The 24,050-nt window shown below is 46.2% G+C and overlaps 1 protein-coding gene across 2 annotated transcripts in view; it reads left to right on the top strand.

Annotated features, from left to right (window-relative positions):
• Positions 1-23,273, top strand: part of CD80 (CD80 molecule) — a 51,001-nt gene extending 27,728 nt beyond the window's left edge. For both annotated transcript variants that reach the window (XM_029579306.1, XM_029579308.1), the window contains exons 3-7: positions 3,234-3,572; positions 6,415-6,693; positions 9,461-9,616; positions 10,014-10,147; positions 21,935-23,273. In XM_029579306.1, coding sequence (XP_029435166.1) covers positions 3,234-3,572; positions 6,415-6,693; positions 9,461-9,616; positions 10,014-10,117 — 878 coding nt within the window. In that variant the 3' untranslated portion in view covers positions 10,118-10,147; positions 21,935-23,273. The remainder of the gene's footprint in view (positions 1-3,233; positions 3,573-6,414; positions 6,694-9,460; positions 9,617-10,013; positions 10,148-21,934) is intronic.
• The last annotated feature ends 777 nt before the right edge of the window (positions 23,274-24,050 follow it).

Raw genomic sequence — 24,050 nt, 5'->3', positions numbered from 1 at the left:
TCTTCCCCAAACCTCCCAAAGGCTATGAGGTCTGAGAATACAAGGGGAAGAGCTTTCTCATGCTCTGCACACCCTACCTAGAGAACCGAGAATGGAATTAGACTATTTGAGTTTCAGGCACTGCATTCCGACTTGCTTCTTCCATGAAGCCTTTTGGATCTTAATTGGAATCTATGATTATCTTTAATGTGGAGGTTCAAGAAGTAACTTTTAATGCTGTATTTGATTAAGGTGCTTTCAGCCTTTATGGGGTTATTGTTCTTATACATACCCGAAATACAAGAACGAAATTAGAATTATTTTAATGCCATATCATCATATTGGGCCTTGATTGAATCCTATGCTTATCTTCATTACGAAGGTTTAACACAAGAAAGTTTTTGATAATTACAAATGTCGCATGTGATTTGAAAATACTGTGCATTAATGCATTAACACAGCTTAGTAAATTGGCCCCTAAGATGGTAACATCTGTGAAGACCCTTGACTTCCAAGTTCCAATCCTGGTAATCCTATTCAAATCTTTGATTCATCCTTCTGAGGTAGATAAACATGAAAGGCCGCTAATAATGGAGCACTTTATCTTTTGATAAGTTATGAGCCTGGATAAGCAATGAGCGAACATCCGTGGCTTGATACTTCTATGCATTCTTAGTATAAAAAAAAGTATTGAAACAGCAACTGAAAAACTAGGGCTGACCCGTTAGTTCTTTATGACTTAGAGCCAACTGGTCACCACTAACCAAGCAAACCGTGGTTATCCTCAGTCTACAGCTTTGACCTCAAAAACACCAAGATTGAGCATTAACTCCTTCCACCCTTTCTGATAGTTTTACAATTATATCGAATAAATGCACAGTGATATTTGTAGTCAGTTTGGCCCTGTGTATTGCAAGGTTAATTCAAATTCTGCTAAACATTGTCATTATACCTCCCAGCTGACTAAATCATCAGCGAGTTATGAGTTTGAAGACTTTCAGTAATCATTCAATTTAAATTTATTCGATTTATAATCCGCTTCTCCAACCAGCACCTCAAAGCAAAATCACAGCAAAACATATTATATGCACTATAAATAGATAAAACAGAGAATAAATTAATATAACATTAACCGCTCAAATATAAAATTTAACATAAACATAAAACTGGCAACGAAACCAACAGCAATATCAGATCAAAATAGGAATGTACCTAAAAAAAATGTAATTTGCTTTGAAGTGCTGAAAAAAGTGAGAAAAGCGGAATATAAAAATCTAAATCTAAAAAATCTAAATAAAAATACATAAAACAAAATATACCAGATATAAAGAAAAAGTCAGCTCAGTCAAAAATATGTCTCTGTTTAAAATGTCTGGCTAAAAAGATATGCTTTATTTGCTGGCCCAAAGATCCGGCACAATGCAGTAATGATAATGAGCTGTGTCGTATGCAAATACATGCAAAGCAGCTAATTCTCATGCGAGTACTGCAGTATGCAAAAAACCTTTGCAAGTTGGAGTACTCCGGTAAAGTAAACTATCTCAAGAAGTGAAGTTATTGTTCCTCTGGGAACTTCGCTTAGTTAATGCACCTTGGATTGCTCCTATGATTGGGTCTTAAAAGGGCGTAAGATTACTACAAATCTTCCCCACTGCCATGTTGTCAAAATCACTGGGGGTCTAGTGGGACCCCTTTCCCAACTCCCCCCACCATATCCTCTTGGCCCTGCCACCATTCAAAATCCCCGCCTCCTCCCCCAGTCCCCCCCCCCCCCCTGTATACCTGAAACCCCTGGAGTCCAGTGGGGGCTGGAGCAATCCTCATTCTCTCCTGCCCTGCTAGTGCCAGTTTTTCAAAATGGCACCAGTTGACCCCCAAATGCTCCTTTTCTCCTTCCCCTGCTAGATCCCAGGGACTTCAAGTAATCTTAAGGGGGTTCTGGGAGTTGAGGGTTTTGGTAAGCAAGGTGGGGCTTTTGAATGGGGGTGGAGTCAAAGGGGGCTTTTCAAAAAATCTTTTTACACATACTGAAGGATTGGAACTCACTAGACCCCTAGGGATTTTGACAATACTGACTTTGTGACCCCTTTTAATTAAGGTGGGATGGGAGGTCACTCTCCCATGTTTCCAGAGCTCCTGGGATTTATTAAACTGCATTGCTTGCTTACCACAGTTTAATACTTCCCTCCAAGTTTTTCCCTGTGGTGTCATAGGGCTTCTAAGCACAGTTTGACCGTGAGTTAGGTAAATTGGCCCCTTAGACAGCAAAGCTCTCCCTCTGGTTCAGAGGAGGTAGACAAAAGGGACGTGGCTAGTGATGGGTGGCAAGCAGGGAATCTGGGAAGGAGCTGGACCGATTGCTCACTGGGAATAGACAGATTTGGGACTTGGATGGGGCAGAAGGTGCGTAGCAGGGAATATCGCTTAACTACTGCAATTAATACAGGCATCAAGAAAATCTCTACTGAATTTTTGGATTGTATTCATTTCCACTTTTTCAGCGCAAGGCGGATGCAAAGGAGGGAGTGAAATGTGAATTGCAGTACATATCTGGCGGGGGAGGGGAGGGTACATAATTTAATTATTCACCTTTCCAAACCTGAGCTGGAGGCAAGTTACATTTCAGGAACGCTAGATATTTCCTGCCCCAGACAGCTTATAAGCTAAGATTTACGAAGCATTTCTCTCATAGACACAAGGCAGGAGAAAGACTTTAGTAAACCAGGCTCTGAGGAAGTACCTGTAGTAGTGGAAGGTAGAGTGGCTTAGCACGTTAGTGGCAGATGTGGGATTTGAACTCTCACTTCCCTGCTTCTTGGCCTGCAGCTCTGACCAGCAGGCTCGGTCTCCACTTACATTTAGAAACATAACATGCTACCTGAAAAAGCAGTTTATTTTCTCAGTAGTTGTTAATTCATAAATGTAACTGTACTCATGCCCCTTTGCCTAAGATCGCTTGGTAGTTCTGGCATTGTGCAAAAGGAAGACAGCAGTACGGACTGCTAGAAGAGGGGTGCGCAGGACTGACACTGACAGAGCAGGCTAGGAAGGAGAAGAAAAACTCATAAACCAACTGTAAATAAAACAAAACTAATGGATTTCAATGGACCTCTGCTGGAATTAGACAGAAGCTGCCATTGATAATAGCACTAGAATGAAAATCAGACAGGGAGGACATTTTAAAACGTGTAACACTGGGCCCACTTGTACGCTCGTTAGACGAAAGAATTGTTCTTCCTTCTAATCCCACTTAGGCGATGGCAAGACTGTCAACGTGCAAAGTAAGGTGGGAAAAGAAGTTGAGTTGCCTTGCTCTTATAATCTGCTTTCGGTGGATTCGCTGAAGACTCACCGGGTGTATTGGCAGAAAGGCCTAAAAGTGGCCGCTGCTTACCTGAATGGTGGAGAAGACAAGACCCACCAACACCCTGACTATCTCAACCGCACCACCTTGCGCATCAGCAACCTCAGCCTGGTATTTTCTCATACCAGGGCACCTGATGAAGGATTGTATGACTGCATGGTGTTCCAGTTGGACCAAATGAAATCCTCTGAGCTAAAGCACGAGTCGAGGGTGCTCCTCTCACTAGTAGGTAAGTAAAATGATCAGAGTCCTTATCCTCACAAAGAAGCACGATTGATTACAGCTACCTTGGCGTTGACCATGGGAATACCTAATTAATCACAATGGAAACTGGTAGGGATGTGCATATAGATGATCTGAATGGGAAGTTTGATCCAAATGAGTCCATTTTCAGTTTGGTTTGGTTCAGATCATGTTTTATATTATTTTGTATTGGCATTCTAGGTTATTTATTTTAAAATTTTACATATGTAAAATTTGTAAACCACCTAGATTGATGTCAGGCGGTATAGAAAAAAAGGGAAGATGAATAAATAAATAAATACTTCACATAAGTGCAGTCCCCTAAAAAAATCTAAATTCCTTTTGGCTTATTTGATTTGATTCCATGAAATAAAGTCTCTGGAAGAAGCAGACTCAGAGAGTGAAGCCTGTTGAAAATGGGGACAAGGAAGAAGCAGGACCAATCAGGTTTCAGCACTTTTTCAACCAGCCTATCCCAGCTGGCAGCTGCATGGAATGACTTCATTTTTGTTTTTTCCAGATAAAAATGAAAATTATTATTTTGTTCTCTGTCATTTCTCTGTTGGATCTCAGAGGAAAAATACAGAACTTTTGAAGCCCCCTGCTTCATAGTTCCAGAAATAAAGGAAAGATTAGGGAAAAAAAGCTTAGATTTAGAGGACAATTACTGTCACTGCACCTTAGTGGAGCTACTAGCCAGGGGCATAGGATGACTGATTAAGTTGGTGGTGCACCAGATAATTTTCTGCTGCTGTGTCACTCAAGAACAAATTAAGCACATGTTAAATATTTAAATAAAAGGGACAATGCATTTTTAAGCTTATATCCTCCTATGCACTAAATTGCATTAACTTTCTCGTGGCCATGTAGTTGCGAGAAAATTCATTATCCTGGGGTGGCACAGTGATGAGGAAAAGTCCAGTGTGCCAGCTCTGCAGCACAGGATCACAGTGCTAACCTCTTTGGTAACACCTCTGACACAAAAAAAGGCAAGCTGGATGCTGATTGCTCACCTGCCCTTCATAACACCCTTGCTGCTCATCCAACACATCCTAAGGCTGCCCGGAGCTCCTGGAAGACCACCCAACCACCCCTCCACCCTCACCCCCCCCCCCCCCCAAGGTCTCTCTGTGCCACCCAAACCCTTGGTAGGAAGGAGAGGCATTCACTTCCTGCTGCCAGTAACACACCAGCTCCCCACCACTGCACACTTTATCCATTTGCAGGTCAAAGTGTGGAGCAGGGATGAGCAGGAGCAAGACAGCAGGAGGTAAACATCCTTCCTCCTGCCAGAGGAAAGGGGGAGAACATTTAAGGGAGGCCTAGGCCCCCCCGGGGAGGTTTGAGGGCTGGCTATCTCTGGGAAGGAGCCAGTGGCACTGTAGTAATTCTTCTGTCTGTCATTCTTGCACTATGCTCTTAGGGAGGGGGCCGATGCAAGACCACGCGCTAGCCGCTACGCACTGCTTATTGCGCGTCCTTAACCCCCCCTCCCCCCATCCAATACGGGGATTAGCGCATCCAAAGCACCGCGGAGCTAATAGCACTCATCACATGTAAATTCAAGGGCGCATTGAAAAAAAAATTCTTGCTTTCTTTGATTCCTGCTAAAAGTAAGTAGGGGCAACCAAATAAAGCAGAAATTAGTTTAAAAAAAAAAGTTTTTGATAAAAAAAAAAATTCTGGATGCCCAATATAGACACAAATACACAGTCCAGGCCGTGTATCTTGTGCGCGGCTATGCCGGCAGCAGGAGAAAAACGGATGCTCGTAGATGGAACGTCCGTTTTCCCAACCCGCTTGACAGCCACCTCGATGCGCCCTCGATGCCAAGGAAGTGCTAGGGACGCACAGTTTTCTCTAGCACTTCCTTTTTAGCGTGACCCCCTCATTTAAGTATTGAATCGCGCACCCAGGAGAGGAGGCTGGGCACTCAACACTGAGCGCCCGTTTTCTGCACACAATTATTGCATCGGCCCCTTGGTGTGCAGTCAACACGCGTACCTTGGAGTACTGATGCCCCAGTGCGTGCTGTCATATCCCTTACCCTATGCTTTGGTGTGTTAATGCACCTCTTCTTCCTGCCATACCCCTCACTCTATGCCTTGGGGTTATCATGCTACTGTGCTTTCTGACATACCCTAACGGCCATGGCTTGGGCTGTTTATGCCACTGTTTGTGCTGTTTTGAATATGCATAAGATATGTTTTGCATAAAAAAGGAGGAATAGTATGCAAACCGCTCTCATGCATATTCATTATGGATATCCTGAAAACCAGACCTGTTTGTGCACTCCAGGACTGGTGTTACCTGACCCTGGCTTAGGCCATAGTGCTGTGCACTGAGATGCAAGGGATCCAGGTTTGGATTTTCCACTTGTTGGGACCATCTGAGCCCTGGGTGCACAGCAGAAATGGTGCCCTTGAGTCCAGGGGGACTGCATCTATCACAGTGACCCCTGCTGGCCAAAGGTCCTCACCATGGTGAACCATTCCCAAGCATGATAGAACACTAATATAGATATATAGCCACATGCACACACAACATAGAGATAGAAAGATTTGGACAGAAATGAAAAACCCTTACAAAATATGAACATAACCCTCATTAATAACAATAAATTAATGAAAGGAAAGAATGGAGTATTTCACAGTAGGATGTATGGGAGAGTATCAAAATAGGGTATTCTATGTCAGAAAATCTATATCACTAACTTTAGCTGCACTTTGTACCTAGCAAAATGAATGCATCAACTATGTGTAGAAAGCAGATTTAGCATACCTGCATCCTCCATCGGTCAATAAACAATGTCCTTGCTTTTGCCATAGCTGATTTCAGCAAACCGGTCATATCTGAATCCAGAGTCGCAGCAAGCAATGGCATCCCGCTGGTGAATCTGACCTGCTCTTCCCGTGGTGGCTATCCAGAGCCTCGCATCTTCTGGAACAGCTGGAAGGAAATTCCTTCTTCTACAGAATCTCTCCTACAAGATCCCAGGACTGGGCTCTACAATGTTAGCAGCACCCTGAGCCTCACTGTGACGGAAGACCTTAACCTCACCTGCTCCGTGGCGTACACTGGCCTTCAAACATCCAGTGACTACCAGTGTAAGTTGGGAATGACAATCCTGTTGCAAAATGACGATGCATGAGTTAGAGCAGTAATTCTCGAATTGGGGGGGGGGAGGATTACATTGTACCGATACTTTATAGAGTTCATTTTACTATTATTTTGTTTGGGGGGGGGGGAGGAGGAGGGTGCTAAATGTATTATAGAGAATAAAAAGGGGGAGGGCATGATCTAGAACATTTGAGAAACACTGGTCTAGAGATCCACAAAGAATCCAGGATCTGGCGGATTTTCCATAGGAAACAAACTCCAAAATCTTCTTAAGAGACTACAGGTTGGCGTGCTCAGTTACTGTAGTCATGGCCACTTTGGCCGGGGTATTAGATAAGACTTTCATTTTAGAAGGTTGTGTGATCCACTGTATGAAGAGTGCGGAACACTTCTGACCCTCACGAGCCTCCCTACTCCAGCCATGCCATGGACTCTTTATCACAAGGTACTTCACATCCCTATGCCTCAGTTTACCCAGCTGCACTTTGTTTTTATATTTTTGATCCTGCTTTTCTTCAAAAGGTGCCATGTGATCCAGGAGTCCAAACAGAATACCAGGCTGTCTACCCAACCCCTTGCCCAGGTTCTGAACTGCTGTGACTGGGATTCTGTGTTCAGTCTGGATTACTTTTTTTTATGCATGCCTTTGTGCGTCTGTGTGTATGTATATGCTGTGGTTTATCCTATGAGTCATCCTCGGAGTTTAAGGATGACTGTGACATCACGAGTTGAAGTGTTTGTGGTATACTGGGCAGGAGACACTGCCTTGGTTTGCTTGTTTTGCAATGGTATTACAGTTTCCAGTTTCCGCTGCTTGTGAATCTACTCTGGTTTGGGAGCTCTCTACCACTCATAGAATTCAGCTCCAGTATGGATAAGGCTTTGGCAGATATTCACATGTACACACACACACACACACACACACACACACACAGTTCTTTCTAGGAACATGCATGGAAAAAGTGTTCGTTTCAGTTTATGTTTCGTTTATGATTTAATTTGCTGTTTTTGTTTTGTTTTATGAGCTAAAAAACAGAAATGAAACAAAACAAATTTGCTGTGTTTTTTCTTTTGCATCATTTCAGATCAGGAACAAAATGAAACAAAAAATGTTGACATTTCTCTGTCATTTTTAAATGCCAGATCATCCCTATTTTTTTCCACGTCAGTGCATACAATGCTTTCAGCAAGCAATCCCCACACCATGGTGTGCATTAAGACAGCCCCAGATATGTGTGAGGCATGAGACAAAGCCATGGTCCTTTCCCCTTCAGTCTCCCTCCTCAAGTACGGCATGATCTGTCTCACCACACACCCAAGGAAGGCTTATTACACTGAGAAGCACCACCATTTTATTCTGGGGATAAAATGGTTTGTTTTTTTAGCTAGCACTTTTTAGGCCAAGTTGCTCCTGGATGCCTTGGTGGTAATTGGGATCCTAGTGCATAGTTTTGTGATCTCATCTGCCCAACTGCAATCTTTCATTTCTGATTGTCATGTGATAAAACATTGCTAGCCAGGCAAGGGAAGAGTTCCTGGTCGACTCTTAAATCCAAGATCAGTCTGAAAATATGGGGAAATTGTTTTAAGATCTGTAAAGGATGGGAGATAGATAGCAGTTGGCCCAGTCTGTCCAGCTGCTTCCTTCCTACTTCTCCACCACTTTGAACAGAGTGGCATCCAAATTCCCCCACTTAAACCAAGACCAACTTTTTCCCTTCCATGACTTTTCCCCAGCCTCTCCATCCTATTCCTGTATCTGTCCAAATCATATTTAAATTCTAAGAACATAAGAAATTGCCATGCTGGGTCAGACCAAGGGTCCATCAAGCCCAGCATCCTGTTTCCAACAGAGGCCAAACCAGGCCATAAGAACCTGGCAATTACCCAAATACTAAGAAGATCCCATGCTACTGATGCAATTAATAGCAGTGGCTATTCCCTAAGTAAAATTGATTAATAGCCATTAATGGACTTCTTCTCCAAGAACTTATCCAAACCTTTTTTGAACCCAGCTACACTAACTGCACTAACCACACCCTCTGGCAACAAATTCCAGAGCTTTATTGTGCGTTGAGTGAAAAATAATTTTCTCCGATTAGTCTTAAATGTGCTACTTGCTAACTTCATGGAATGCCCCCTAGTCCTTCTATTATTCGAAAGTGTAAATAAGCGAGTCACATCTATTCTTCTGTTATAGAGCTGATCTTTGCCACCTCTGCTGGTAGGGCTATTCCAGGACTCATCTTTTTCATGATTTGTTCTTACAAGTCCTGTACATAATCCAACACCGAGGCCCCCCTCCCTAGGTCTTATCACCAAGTTTTGTAATAATCCTCCCAGCCACCAAAACTAGTGAGGCTGCTGTCTGAACCACCCAAGCCATCCCACGCTGGCTGCTGTTAGGATGGTAAATATGGCCACTCCGTGCAGCTTCCTCCATCCTTCTTGGAAGTCTGATGCAACTGTACTCCTCTCTCTGCCCACTGGCTTGCATTCTCCTCTCTTTGGCCCTCTAAAGTTTCATGAGACAGAGCATTCAAGCCCCTTCGCTCATTTCTTCTACCTGTTACCCCCGCCACACACCCCCCACACTTAATCTGTCCTTATTACTGCACTTGTGTCTGTTCCAGTCATGTTTAAATTCTGTCACGGCTCTGGCTGCCATTACCTTTGCTGGTAGGGTTTCCAGGCACCTACCGCCCTCTCACAACAGACATTACATTCCCTCCATTCATCCATTATTTTTTTTAGTTATCTCAGGACTGGATGAACCAAGGACTAGAGCTCCGCCAACCCAGAGCAGTGCAGATGGCAGACCACAGGAGGTTCTGCTTGCCACAAGCGTCATCCTGGCTTGCGTTTTTCTGATGGGATGGATAATGCTGAAGAAACACTCGTTGTGCTGCGGTGAGTGATGTCTTACTGCTCCACTCAGTCAGCAAAACTGACTTCTGAAATCCTGGTGCAGTCCATAGGCTGAAGTGACTTGTAAGCTATCGAGGGCCAGCACAGCACAGTTAGGATAAACGAGGCTCTAGGAAGGAAGGATAGTGGTGACGGTAATCCAGTTACCTTGACAGGAACGGCAGAACAACTGAATGGTTTTTCAATTATAAACTGTTTCTCTTTCCTGTTCTCTTTCTGGCTATTAGCAGAAGCAGGGTAGTGATTATTAGCAACAGTGATCACCAGAGCAGTGCTGAGGCTGAGAGCAGCCAATAGCATTTCGTGCCTGTTCTGTGCAATACATTTACGTTTTTGAGAAGGGCTGAATTTGTTTTTTTTCCTTCCTTGGTTCCTGAAGACCAAGTGTGCCGGATCCGTCTCCCCCAGAGAAGCCAGGCGGTGCCGGTGGCGGAAGAGGCAGAGGGCGCCATCACTGTGACGATGTCAGAAGCACCAGCATAGGAAGCAGAGCTCCAACAGGGCTCTGCCAAGGTACTTCTCTTCCTCCTTTAAATCTATCGCCCACCCATTTCTGTTCACTGATGGGTGAGGTTGCTTTTACCACTGCTGTTTGCCATGGGAACTCTTCAAATGCCCCAGAATATACTGCTATGTCGTGCGATCCTGTGACTCCTCACGTCGTCACTTACTGCCTGGGCTGGGAATGCGACTGAAAGTCCCTGGAGGAGAGATGGCTGAACATGATGATTACTCTCGCACCGCCAGCTAACTGGCTTGAGAGCTTAGTATGCTGCACGTAGGGCCACCAACTCACTCCCAGCAACGAACCAGTTGATCCAACTCAGGATTTGCCCCACTGCATACATGGACGGGCGGTGAAACTGGCGGGATATTTAAAACCTGTGGTTTGTCTGGCTAAATCAGGAACTTAGCCTGAGAAGCCATTTAAATACAAATCTCCCTCTTTTTTCTCTAAAAGTACTTCCCTGCTTCACACATGAAGGCAGCTCAACATCCAGCCAGACAAAAAACAGCTCCAATTTGAATGCTTTGAACCTAGATGACCTACCTTGATGGCTTATCTTTGAAAAGAACATTTCACTGTTGCAGAAAGCATCCATTTCATGCCAGGGTGCTCCGTGATGTCACATCCTCTCATTTCCCATCTTTGGGAGGAATTTATGACATCACTGCACAAAATGGCTGCTTCCAGTTGTGGTTCAGAGCCTTCTTCATGGAAAGCTAGCTGACTGTCTGCTTGGATCTAAAACTTATCGTTTAGGTGGGGGAGGGGGGGGGGGGGAGGGGGATATTTTCCCCTGGATGGAAAATCTTGAGTTGAGCGCATGGAGCTCCCCCATGTAATTTATATCTGAGGTAATAAGAAATGGTACTGCAGGGGAGTTTGAGATCGCACCTGTCTCTTCCTCTTCACACACGGTCTGGAAAGCTCCTGTGCGACACCATCTCTGAACGGTTTTCATGCTTTCTCGATAAAGGGGAATCACGACGTGCAAAGAATCCTGTTACCTCTGGGGCTCTGCATTCTCTAAAGTAATAAACCGGTGTTACATATAGAAGTGAATTATTTCAGACGCAGGGGCCGCGCGCGCGCGCGTGCGTATGTAGCCTTTGTGTGCGGTAAGCGCATTTTCAGAACGGCGGGGGCTCACGCGTGCAGTTGCTGCGGCACGGAAAAGTCCGCGCATAGGAGGATGGCATTCGGAGGGCATTCTGGGACAGGGCTGGGATGCGCGTGCCCTCTTGGCGCATTTTACAAACATAAGTGAGAAGTGCCTGCGCTTTCAGCGTGGACTTCTGCACAGGTGTACCTTTCTGCATGTACATCTGCGCGCGTACTTTCGAAAACTGAAAGCGTGCACATAAAATGTTTTCCCTGCTCCAATATTGCCCCCTGCAACGTCCACCGTGAGCGCGGAGGTGCCCTGGTAACTGGAGGTAGGTCAAATAAATACACAATAATAATAAGTACTCATGCAATAGAGTTAGGTGCGTACCTTTCATAAGCCAATTTATACGCATAAACCCTTTTGAAAATTACCCTCCAACATGTAGAAATTAAGACAAGCCGCACCAAATTGGCTAAAGCTAGTCTCTGAAATGACTGGCTGGGCTGAACTAGGATGTTTCCTCTTACTGCTCACCACACGCACAAAAATCCAAATTCTGTGATCATCTCAGTTACACACAAATGCCCTCCATAACCAGGCATGCAGTGAAGTAACACAAAACCCTGCAAAAATGTCACTCAGAGCCTCAAACAGAGGCTCTGAGTGACATTTTTGCACTCAAACAGCAACATAACTAACCTCTGAAGAGGCAATATACTGTCCTAGGGAGCAGCGTCACTTTGCCATCAGGGGAAAGGAGAGGGCCTAGTAGTAAGAGTAACGGGCTGAGAACCGGGGAAACCACTTCCCTCACTGATACTCCTTGGCTTGTAGCCTTGAGCAAGTCACCTTATCGCCCATTGCCTCAGGTAACCACCTAAAGGTGAATTCTAAAAGCCCAACGCGCGCATTAATTAGGGGATGCGTGAATACGTCAGGCTCGCGCGCGCCGAGCACATTTTACACGCTGCCGAGATGCGCGCATATCTCCCGGAGCGCGCACACGCACACACACACACCTCGGACATTTTTGAGAAAGGGATGGGTTGGGGGCATGGTCTGGGCAGGGCACAGGCGTTTCGGGGCGCAAAGCCGAGATGTGCGCGTAAATACTTACGCGATGCCGAGGCCCCCTCCCCCCCACCCGCGTAACTTTACTTCTGCTACGGCTGACACGTAAGTTAAAAAATACAGAAAAATAGGCAGATCTGCGGGATTTTAAGGGTCGGGGGGCTAACTGGGGGGGAATGAAGGCTATTAAAATAGGGAGGTTTGGAAGACCTCGCTCTTAACCGGGCGAACTAGGGGTGAACTGGTAAAACTGGCGTCAGCGTGCAGCCCTTCTAAAATCCCCCTATTTACGTGGCAGACGTGGGATTTGGACACACAGGTACGCGCCAAGCTTTTTTGTTCCATGCGTGTGTACGCACGCACGCACATTATAAAGCGGCCGCGTCCCTGGGCGCAGGCCGACGCACATGTGCCAACGTGTGCCCATGTGCCGGTTTGAAAGTTACCGTCTCAGGCTGCAAACTCTTTGGGGGCAGGGACGTATTGTTCCTGAATTCTACCCGTGCTGTTTGCCGCCTTGAGCATTATTTGGAAACGCGAGCTAAAGTTCCACGTTTATTATTAGTAGGTACTCCTTCTACTGAGAAAACAGAACCGGCTGGAATACAAGAAGCAAAACAAAGAAATGGGAACCCAGTGGTATCATGAACGAGGGAAATAAGGTTTTGTAATCCACCATCATAGAGCAAATGTTTGAAAAGCTAAGGTGTCAGCAAGCCAGCCGGTGTGCCTAATAATGCACGGGCCATCGGTCTTATCGTTCATTCACCCTAGGTTAATGTTTATCAAATGCACTTTTATCAAATTTTTAAAGAATTTTTGTAAGCGTATAAAATGAAAAAAAGAACAGTCCAAGCAGAGTATTTAAACAGCCCAACCACAGCTGTAGTTTTGTGGGGAAACTTTTCTGCAGGGGCTGGGTGAGATTTAAAAATCCAATGACTGCTTGTGGAAATGGACGTGCGGGTCTCAAGCAACGCCATGGCGGGAATCCAAGAATGCCTGGGACATGCACAGAGGATCGCTGAGGAGGAGGAGGAGGAAAGGATTGTAAAGTTAAGGAGAAGGTGTGGATGGGCAGACTGGGAAGGCCATTTGCACTTGATCTGCCATCATTTTCTATATTTCTATATGTAAAAGCTACACATTAGCAGATTATCTCATGTCGGTCACATACACAGAACACAAAATACAGACTACATCAGGGGTCAGGAACCTATGGCTCGCGAGCCAGATGTGGCTCTTTTGATGACTGCATCTGGCTCGCAGACAAATCTTTAATAAAAAAGTAAAAATCTAACAAAACCCCCCACCCTCCTATCGCCCCCCAAGACCTCCAAAATTAATTTACTACAACCCAAAATGGCGTCAACGGCCCTTTGCCCTTACTATGACACAGGGGCTACCGCCGCCATTGGTCGACCCCAGTGGCATAGTGAGGGCAAAGGGCGGTCGGCGCCATTTTGACTACTGGCAGTCGACAGCCCAAGTCCAGGAGATCGCTCCCTGACCGCTCCTGGACCCCTGCTGGACCACCAGGGACTTTTGGCAGGTCTTGGGGGGGGGGGGGGTCAGGAGGGCAGGGGTTGTAGTTAGTATGGCTCTTTCAGAATTACATTTTTAAATATGTGGCGTTCATGGCTCTCTCAGCCAAAAAGGTTCCCGACCCCTGGACTACATGATAAATTATAAATAGAAATATACAGATAAAGGCAGAATTCTTCTCTGCTCCAGCCTCCTCTTCCTCCCATCTCTTCACAACAGGAATGGAGGGCCTGGATGAGGGAGCAATTGGCTCTTCCATGCTGTGCTCTGTCTGCTCCAGGTTCACCCCTCCCCTCCTCTCCCCCGCTGCCTGGGAGGGGAGGGGCTGGAGCAGGAAGTAGAGAGCACAGAATGGCAGATCAAGTCCAAATGGCCATCCCAGTCTGCCCATCCACACCTTCTCCTTAACTTTACAATCCTTTTCTCCTCCTCCTCCTCAGAGATCCTCTGGGCATAGCCCAGGCGTTCTTGGATTCCCGCCATGGCGTTGCTTGAGACCCGCACGTCCATTTCTACAAGCAGTCATTGGATTTTTAAATCTCACCCAGCCCCTGCAGAAAAGTTTTCCCACAAAACTACAGCTGTGGTTGGGCTGTTTAAATACTCTGTTTGGACTGTTGTTCTTTTTTTCATTTTATACGCTTACAAAAATTATTTAAAAATGTGATAAAAGTGCATTTGATAAACATTAACCTAGGGTGAATGAATGATAAGACCGATGGCCCGTGCATTATTAGGCACACCGACTGGCTTGCTGACACCTTAGTTTTTCAAACATTGGTTATATGGTGGTAGATTACGAAACCTTATTTCCCTCGTTCATGATACCACTCGGTTCCCAATACAGTCATCAGGCAGAGCTGTGCCTGCTCAAGATATTCATCCCTGCCCTGACAACGTTTAGTTTGGGAGTCTGTTCAGCACAGTACCCATCCCATGGTTATCTAGATAACTTTATCCAGGTATATTCAGCAGAACACTGACTGAGATAGGTGTCGCTGAATATTCAGTGAAGTTATCCAGGTAATTCTACCCGCTGGATTACTCAGTGTGGGCCTAAATATTTTTAGCAGTACTGCAGCCTTCAGAACTGCTGCAGTTCTGGCCTTTATTATTTATGTGCTGATGGTGCATTTTACATTGACGATTTGAGAGTCGGTTTTGAGGATATGAAAGTCAAACTGGAGCACGCTTAGGAGCTGTTTTCTTTCTGCTGGCAAAACACGAAACAGTAAGCTGCAGGATGATGACGCAGCCCTCTTTGTTAGTTTAGCTAGGAAAGGGCAATGAGAAATGTTATTATAGTGAAAGGAGAAACCTCATGCTAGGAGCCAGTTCCCTTTTTTCTCCCACATGAACCGCTGGAAGGAGGAGGCTGCTCTGACAGTAGCACATGTTTAGAAAAAGACTTAGGGGTTTCCCCCTTGCACAGTCAAAAAGGACTTTCCCTTCTCCATGCATGAACGGTATTAACCTCTCCTCAATTTGCAATTAAATCACGTAAGCATCAGTAGCTCAAGGGCAGGGCTAGACCAGAGGTCTGGGGCTCATGGCTCTTTACACTGAGATGGAGACCAGAGAGAATACCAGAGGCTGAGGCCAAGGCCCCCAGTTCTTCTGAATGGGTATCTCCCCAACATCCTCAGCAGAAAAACCACCAAAGCAAAGAATTAATTTAGTCTTTCCTCAATGGTCTTATCTTCCCTAAGTGCCTCTTTAACCCCTCGATCAACTGACTCCCTTGCAGGCTTCCTGCTTCGGATACATTTTTAAAAGTTTAAGATTTTTTGCCTCTATGGCCATCTTCTTTTCAAATTCTCTCTTAGCCTGTTTTACATTTTACTTGCCTTGAGCTCAGATGATCATTTTAACGAATGGATGGAATAAATGGGAATTTTGCCAGTACGCAGCACAGGGAGGGAAAGAAGCCATGGAATTTGCAAAAGAAAGGAAAAGCTCTTTAAAGAATCTGATCATCGATCAAGGAAAATCAATTGTCAAAAGCACAAATATAGTGGGAAACAGAGTTAACTTCAGAAACCCCCGCATGGATGAAAACCTGACTCAGGATTGGCAAAAGAGAGGGGAGTTTAAACCTAAAGTTAAGATATTGATAACTGCAGCACAGGAAAGAGGATTACAGACAAGACAGGTTACAGTCAGTACGGGAAAAAAGTAAGGTAAAACAGATACAGTAAATGCAGATTCCGTAAAACAAAATTAGAAACAGTTACACACCTCATCGCTGGATATCAAGTGCCACTGTCAGAAGGCATAATAAGGCGGCAAGCTCAGCCCTGTGTAAATACTATAATATCGCTGTCCCAGAAAAGCATGACCTAAGAGAATGAAGAAGTCAGGATCACTGGGACACTCCTATTTCAACAGATTAAAAGCTCAATGCTAGAAAACCAGATGTGGTAGTAAAGGAGAGAGGCAGAAGAATGGCATTGGAATCAAGGGACTATTCTATGGATCGTGTGGAGAAAGCGAAGATCAGTGACCAAGATGTGGCAGAAAGATACAGAAACAGATCCAACTATCGGGCCGATACAGTAAAAATCGCGGGAGAGCAGGCGAGTGCCCGCTCTCCCGGCGCGCGCACAGGCCACTCTCCTGTGCACGCGATTCAGTAAGTTAATTTATTTAAATTAGGGCCAACGGTAAAAAGAGGTGCTAGGGACACTAGCGCGTCCCTAGCGCCTCTTTTTGGACAGGAGCGGCGGCTGTCAGCGGGTTTGACAGCTGACGCTCAATTTTGCCGGTGTCGGTTCTCAAACTCGCTGACAGCCATGGGTTCGGAAACCAGACACCGGCAAAATTGAGCGTCCGGTTTTCAACCCGCGAGCCGCAGACCCATTTAAAATTTTTTTTTTTTAACTTTTTTTTTATTTTTGGGACCTCCGACTTAATAATGCCATGATATTAAGTCAGAGGGTGCACAGAAAAGCCGTTTTTACTGCTTTTCTGTGCACAGAAAAGTACATTTTACTTACTGTATTGCGCGGGAATGACTAATAGCGCCCGCAACATGCATTTGCATGTTGCGGGCGCTATTAGTCTCGAGGGGGGGATGGACGTGCGTTTTCGACACGCTATTACCCCTTACTGAATAAGGGGTAAAGCTAGTGCGTCGAAAACTCGCGTCCAAATGCCGGTTAACAGTGCGCTCCACCGAAGCGCACTGTATTGTATCGGCTTGTATATTAGGTGTCCTGGGCTGATAAAAAAAAGAACTTTCAGGCACCTCTAGACTTTACCTGTGCATATTACGACCTCCAGAAGAAAGTTCTCTGTAGCACAAAGCAAGTACTGGGAAGGGCACTGGCAGCAAATTTGACAGACTGAGAGCAAACCCCTGGCTTACGAGCGAGGTTCATTCCTATCAAGGCACCTGGAAAATTAACCCATGTGCAGACATTATCCTAGGAGGGTAATTTTCAGCAGTCCGTGTAGGGCTAAAGATTGGATGCACAAAGGACACGCAGGCTTTAGACTGTATTTTCAAGGTGGACTTATGCCCCATTTAATCCTACTCTCTGTTTCCTCTCTTTTAAATAGTTTCCAATCTACGAAAGGACATTGCCTCCTATCTTTTCTCAGGAGTCTCTCATGAGGGTCTTTGTCAAACGCCTTCTGAAAATGCAGATACACTGTGGAGCAGATTTTATAATCTGCGCGCGCAAGGTACATTTGTGCATGCTACCCGGCGCAAACAAACGTAAACCCGATTTTATAACATGTGTGCGCAGCCGCGCGCATGTTATAAAATCGGGTTTACGCGCGCCGAGTCCTAGGGGAGCCTCGATGGCTTTCCCCGTTCCCTCTGAGGCCGCTCCGAAATCGGAGTTCTTTCAGAACTCTGGAGTGTATACCATCTGGTCTGGGTGATTTGCTACTCTTTAGTTCGTCATTTTGTCCTATTACATCTTCCAGGTTTTACCATAATTTGTTTCATTTCCTCTGAATCATTACCATTAAATAACATTTCTTACATGGATATCTCCTCATCATTCTCTTTGATAAAGAATTGCTTTAGTCTTTCCACTATGGCCTTGTCTTCCCTAAGTGCCTTTACCTTTTGATCATCAATGATCCAACCAACTCCCTCACAGACTTCCTACTTCAGATATATTTGAAAAGGTTTTTATTAAGAGTTTTTGCCTATACGACAAGCTTCTTTTTAAATTCTCTTTTTTTGCAAACCTTATCAATGTTTTGCATCTAACTTATCAGTCCTTATGCTTTTTTCCATTTTTTGAAAGATGTTATTTTGGCTATTAACAGAGCCTCTTTAAACCATGCCAGTCATTTTGCTTTTCTTTCATCTTTTTTTAATGCATCTGGGCTTCCAAGGTGGTATTTTTGAACAATGTCCATGCCTAATGTAAATTCATAACCTTTGCAGCTGCACCTTTTAGTTTTTCTCTAAATCTTTTCCTCATTTTCATAGTCTCCCTTTTGAAAGTTAAATTACAGTGCAGTAGCTTTCCTTAATGCTTCTTAATGTGTTTTATGATCATTATTGTCAAGTAGCCATTAGTTTGATTGCAGATGTTAGAATGTCGGATTTAATTGTTTTTATATAGTATTTTAGAATTTTAAAATGCTTTACTAAGTAAGTCATTGTTTCTAATTGCATTTTATATGATGCATTTTAAATTGTTTTAGAATTGTAAACCAGTATGATTGTACCAGAATGCCTGTATAAAAATTGAAATAAAAAAATAAATAAATAGCCCTACTACCATTACCTTTTACACCAAATCCTGTGTTCCACAAAGGATTAGGTCTAGGATAGCTCCCCCTCTCATTGGTTCCTGGTCTAGCTGCTCCAATAAGCAGCTATTTATTTCATCTTATTTCCCTAGCATGTCCTGATGTGACATTTATCCAATCAATATTGGTACAATTTAAATCTTCCATTATTACTGTTGCCAAATTTGTTAGCATTTCATTGTCTGTCTGTTCATTCTGGCCAGACAGATGGTAGTACTTCCCCACTACTATGCACTTCCCCATCACACATGAAATTTCTGTCCATAAAGATTCCACAGTGCATTGGTCTCCTACAGGATTTTTATTCTGTTTGACTCTATGCCAGCCTTATCGTATAGCACCACCCCCCTCCATCAATTTGATCCACCTTATTGCAATAGAATTTGTACCTTGATAGTGCATTCTCCCATTGGTTCTCTTTCTTTCATCAGGTCTCTGAGATGTCCACCTCTTCATTCAGTGCTATACATGCTAACTCTCCCATCTTATTTTTTAGACTTCTGGCAATTGGATATAGACATTTCAAAGAATGGAGGTTATTTATTTATTTACCATATTTATATGCCACCTACTTCCAAGGTCCTAGGCAGCATACAATAGAACATACAGACATACAGACATAAAATACATAAAAACAAGTCTTGAAGACTAATAACAGTCCCGGGCATACCCAGCCCCATGTTTACAAACTTCTTGCAGTTGATAATCTCGACTGTTAGGAACTCTGCCCGCGGGTCCCCCTGCGAGCAGGCATCTTACCCCATGCTGTTGCTGCCGAGCCCAGCGTGGCTGGACGCCGCCGAAGCCAGGCCTTCCGTGCGGCCAGAGCCGCGGACTTTCCTTCCTCACGTGGCCCGGAGGCCGCCCACCTTGCTTGCTTGATCGCGGCCGGAGCTGCAGACCTCTTTGCTTCTTCGCAGCACGGAGCCGAAGCCCCGACCATCTCCGGGCCTGAGGCCACAAGCCCCGAGCTGGCTTGGCGGCTGGAGCCACCCTCGGAGACGCTGCTGTCGTCGGGGCCCTGCTTCCTAGGCCCAGCCCTGCTTCTGCGCGCTGACGTCGGTGCAGGGCTGTTGTCCATGGTCCTGCTTCTTCCTCCTAGGCGTTCGGCCGCGCCTCTCTTCCAGATTTAAAGGGCCCACGGCCGGATATGCCCTGGGCTCCACCTTCTGACTGTTTCCTGTACCAGCCCTATAAAAGGGCTGTTCCTGCATTTCCTCGTGGCCTTGCATCGGAGTTACTTCAGTCCTGGAGGCTCCTGCCTGCCAGCGCTCCGACAGGCCCTTGATGTTCTTGTGGAGCTCCTCGTCTCGTCTGCTTCGTGCCATGTCTTCATGCCTGAGGTCCCTGTCCAGGTGTCCTGGTGTCTCGTCATCTGATGTCCAGCTTGCTGATGTTTCTGGTTCCTTGGTGTCCTAGTTCCAGTGCTCCTGAGCCTTCTGTTCTGTCGGCCGTGGCTCTCCAGGTGACGCTTCTCCATCTGTGGAGATGCCGGCAGTGGACTTCTGTCCTGTGCTCCTGAGCCGTCTTGTCCTGCCAGCCTTTGTGGAGATCCGGATTACATCAGCTCCGTCATCGAAGTTCTGCCTCTGCTGGATTCTTCCCTGAGCTCGTCCCGCTCTCCTCGTGGTCTGTGACCAGCCTCCTTGAGCTGTGTAGGGCACGTAGTGGGACAGGGTGGTCTGCGACCAGCCCATTGGTCCGCCCATGAAGGTGGGCTGAGTAGGGCGCCCTGAGAGATGTTTGTCTTTCTGGGGACCAGTGCCAATGTCCACCTTCTCAGCTTCTCGTCTCGTCTGTGATGCCGTTGCATCAGCCTTGGTGTCATGTCCTCGTGTCAAGGCCTCTGCCTGCCCTCATCCTCAGGCCGACCTGCTGCTTCATGCAGATTCAAGCAGCAGGTCCGAAAGGGCTTGGAACGGTCGGAGGACCGTTCACCTTCCAACATCATATTGTTGGCCTTGGGAGCTTGCAGGCCTGGCAGAGGGTTAGACCGTAGTCCCGCCATGTTGGAACACGCCATCAGCCCTCGGTTCGGTCCTGGATCCGTCTGGGGTCGGGTCAAGGCCCAAGGGCACACGAATACCCACTACGTAACATCGACTCTTAACTCAGTCTGTTTTGTATTTAAAAATACCTCTGTGTTGGGATGCTGTGACTTCCCTGAAGATACCTCTTTCTGAACCATGACTATGTGCTGCTGGATGACTATCATCTTTCTCCATGTTCTAGTTTAAAAGCTCCTCTATCTCCTTTTTAAACAGCACCAGCAGCTCCTTCCCCAAACTGTTACCCATCTCCTTAACAAATCTAAAGCCCTCTTCCCTGCACCACTGTCTCACCCACGCATTGAGATTTTGGATCTCTGCCTTCCTAGTGTTTGGGTACTTGCCAGGTTCTTGTGGCCTGGATTGGCCTCTGTTGGAAACAGGATGCTGGGCTTGATGGACCCTTGGTCTGACCAGCATGGCAACTTCTTATGTTCTTACGCGTGGAATGGGGTGCATTTCCAAGAATGCTACCCTGGAAGTTTGGCATTTCCACTTTCTACCTGAAAGCCTGAATTTAGCTTCCAGAACCTCTCCCCCATGGCTTCCTAAACCATTGATGCCCGCATGGACCAAGACAGCCAGCTCCTCCCCAGCACTCTGTAAAATCTTATGTTGGTGGCGAGGGAGGTCTGCCACCTTTGCACCAGGCAGGCAAGTTATCAGGTCATCTTCACATCCACCAGCCACTAAACTGTCTACATTCCAATTATGACGGCCACCCTACCCTTAATGTTTACCTCTCTCAGCCGACTTAACACAGCCCCTGGTCTCTTGTCTTTCTCTCTGGTCAATGCAGCTATTGGTGCGGGGCCTTCTGCAGATGAATTCCCAGGAGCTGGCGCAGCTGTCCCTTCGGGAGTGTGAAAACCTCTCTCCTCCCCCTAGCCCTTCTGGCCCCTCCATCAGGAAATACTTCCCCCCGGAGTGTCAGACATGCTCTGATTGGGCAGAACTCCTGCAAGGTGGATCTAGCTTTCTTTTATTTCTCTGCATAACACCGCGGCCAGTCTCAGATTAACTCTGTGGTGTCTGAAGGAAAGACAATATTAAAGCAGTGTGAACAAAAGAAACAGGAAGAAACTCCTCTCTCTCATCCATCATGGATGCAGGCAATCGGGCTAGCAGATCAGGGCCCGGTGCACATCACTTTGTAGGGAATATCCAAAACCAATCCTTTACGAAAGAAATAGTGAAAACTTTCCTCTTTTTATGTAAACCCTGTTTCTTCTTTTCTTGTTTAGGAGCTGAAGGATTCCTAGACCTGGACTCCTATAAACCCAATGACTCTTCGTCTTGTCTCTTGCATCACAAGTTTCAGCTTCTGGCTCGGCTTCTTGGTCTTCCTTCTGGGCATCCAGTGAGGAACAGAACCGCCGGTGAATGGATCCCAGGGTCTCTGCAGCGCCTCCCGCCACTGAACTCCGCATGGGTCGCCTGCTGTAGTACGCGTGAGCTCCCTTGGCAGGATCTGCACGTTGCACGTATCTGCTGAGCTATCTGCAAGCCTAACAAGACCAGATCTTTCGCTGTGGTCTCTGCATGGGTTACAGCGAGGATACCAACTTCTGCTGTGCAAGCTGTGCCTATAACACCAAGGATATAACTTTCTGCTCAGGACCGCATGTACATCTGACTCAGCCTTGAGTGCAAGATCCTCAGTACCTTCCCCCTCTACTGACTGGAGGGCAGGACAGGATCACATGGGGACGGGGTCTGCGGGGACGGGGTGAGCATTGTACTGATGGATTCCCATTTGATATTATTGCTAATTTGTTTATAACCTTTAAAATAAGCTTACTCGCCCACTTTTATACCACAGCACCCTGTGTGGCGTAGTCTCCCCCAGACATGTGCCTAATGAGAAATCTGGCCCTGGTTCGGCCCTGTTATTTATGCATGTAACTCCTCACATGGGCACATGGGTGGCTGGAGCCTAGTGAAATGCGTCAGAATTAATGGAGGGTAGTCCAAAACTGACTTTGATGTACAGATTTCCTTAAAACACCCATTCATTCTCTGCAGCCACGCTTTTATCTATGGACCAGTAGTGGGTGGGGATAGGCTCAGGTGTGAGTGGCTGGCTCAGCATCCAAAGTGGCAATCCTGGCATTTTTGGATGGGTTCCAACTTTTGAACTCTGTGCCCCCATCACAGCTGACTGGGCACGCGAGCTTTCAGGATCAGATCAATCCCTTCGCCAGAAGAGAGCACCGCGGCCTTAAAAGCTCATGCACCGCCTCAACCGTACAGAGTCAGCAGATAGGTCCAGTTTTGTCCAGTACCATGACGGTTATTAGAGCTCTGCACCTCTTGGTTTGCAAGCCACTATCACAATTATTTTTACAATTACAAATAACACAGAGGGCTGGCCTGGTGACACAGGTGGTACTGTTATGTACCTGGGTTCCAGTCCGGGATCGGGCCTGCTACACCTTGGGTCAGCAGGGACTGGGGATGCTGTGGAGGCAGCGATCAAGGTCCTCCAGGTATAGTCATCGTTCACAGCGGCACCTGGTAGCCGGATTTAGAGCTCATGAGATGGGGTTCTGGCAGGAGCTCTGGTGCATGGCTCCTGGTCTGAGTAGGAGCACTGGGGAGGGGGGGAGGGGAAGAGGTAGGAGGGGGGGGGGTGTCTATAGAACAGGGCACATCTCCCTAGCTAGTTGTGCGTGAAAGCTCATGGCACCAGAATCCCAGTACCGATTCTGACTGAGTTGGAAGAAAAAAAAAAAAAAAGAGCTGGGCCAAAAAAACTTTTTTTATCATCAATATCCAAGGCACCTAGGGGGTTTTTGGGTCAACTGAAAAAAATTATGCAGCAATCAAGATCCAAAAGACACACTCAGAGGCAAAAATAGTCCAAATCATGGCACTTGCCTCATGACCCTGAGGGCCCAGAAACTGACCTCACTCACTGTGACCACTTCATGGGAATTCACTTTTCTTGGTAAAGCTATGACCAGAGGGGAAGAACCAGTTTTTGGTTGGGTGTTTTAAGTACCTCCTTGCTGGTTGTCATGAAAGCCTGCCTTTTGTTTCTCTCTGCACGGCTGGCTGGCTGCTATCTGCTGAGAGAAAGGACTTTTCCAACCATTTCCTGTTTTTCCCCCCCCTCGAGTGGCCGTCTCGCTTTCGTCGTGTTCCCTGTTACAAGGGTGGTGTGGGGGAAGTTAAGGTCTGCCCCAGTTTTAGGGGGGGGAGGAGCTGGCTTAGGCTGGGTTTCGGGGACCGGGGGAGGCAGGCGGCAGCAGGGGCAAGCGGAAGGGGAAAGGCCAGCGGCAGCACCTAAGGCAGGCCGCAAGCACGACATCGCCGTTTTTCCGAAACGGCGGCGGCAGGAGGTTTGGGGAGAAGGAC

The sequence above is a fragment of the Rhinatrema bivittatum genome, chromosome 15 (assembly GCF_901001135.1).
Source record: "Rhinatrema bivittatum chromosome 15, aRhiBiv1.1, whole genome shotgun sequence".
Classification (NCBI taxonomy): Eukaryota; Metazoa; Chordata; class Amphibia; order Gymnophiona; family Rhinatrematidae; genus Rhinatrema; species Rhinatrema bivittatum.
This window is presented reverse-complemented; position numbering and strand designations above follow the sequence as displayed.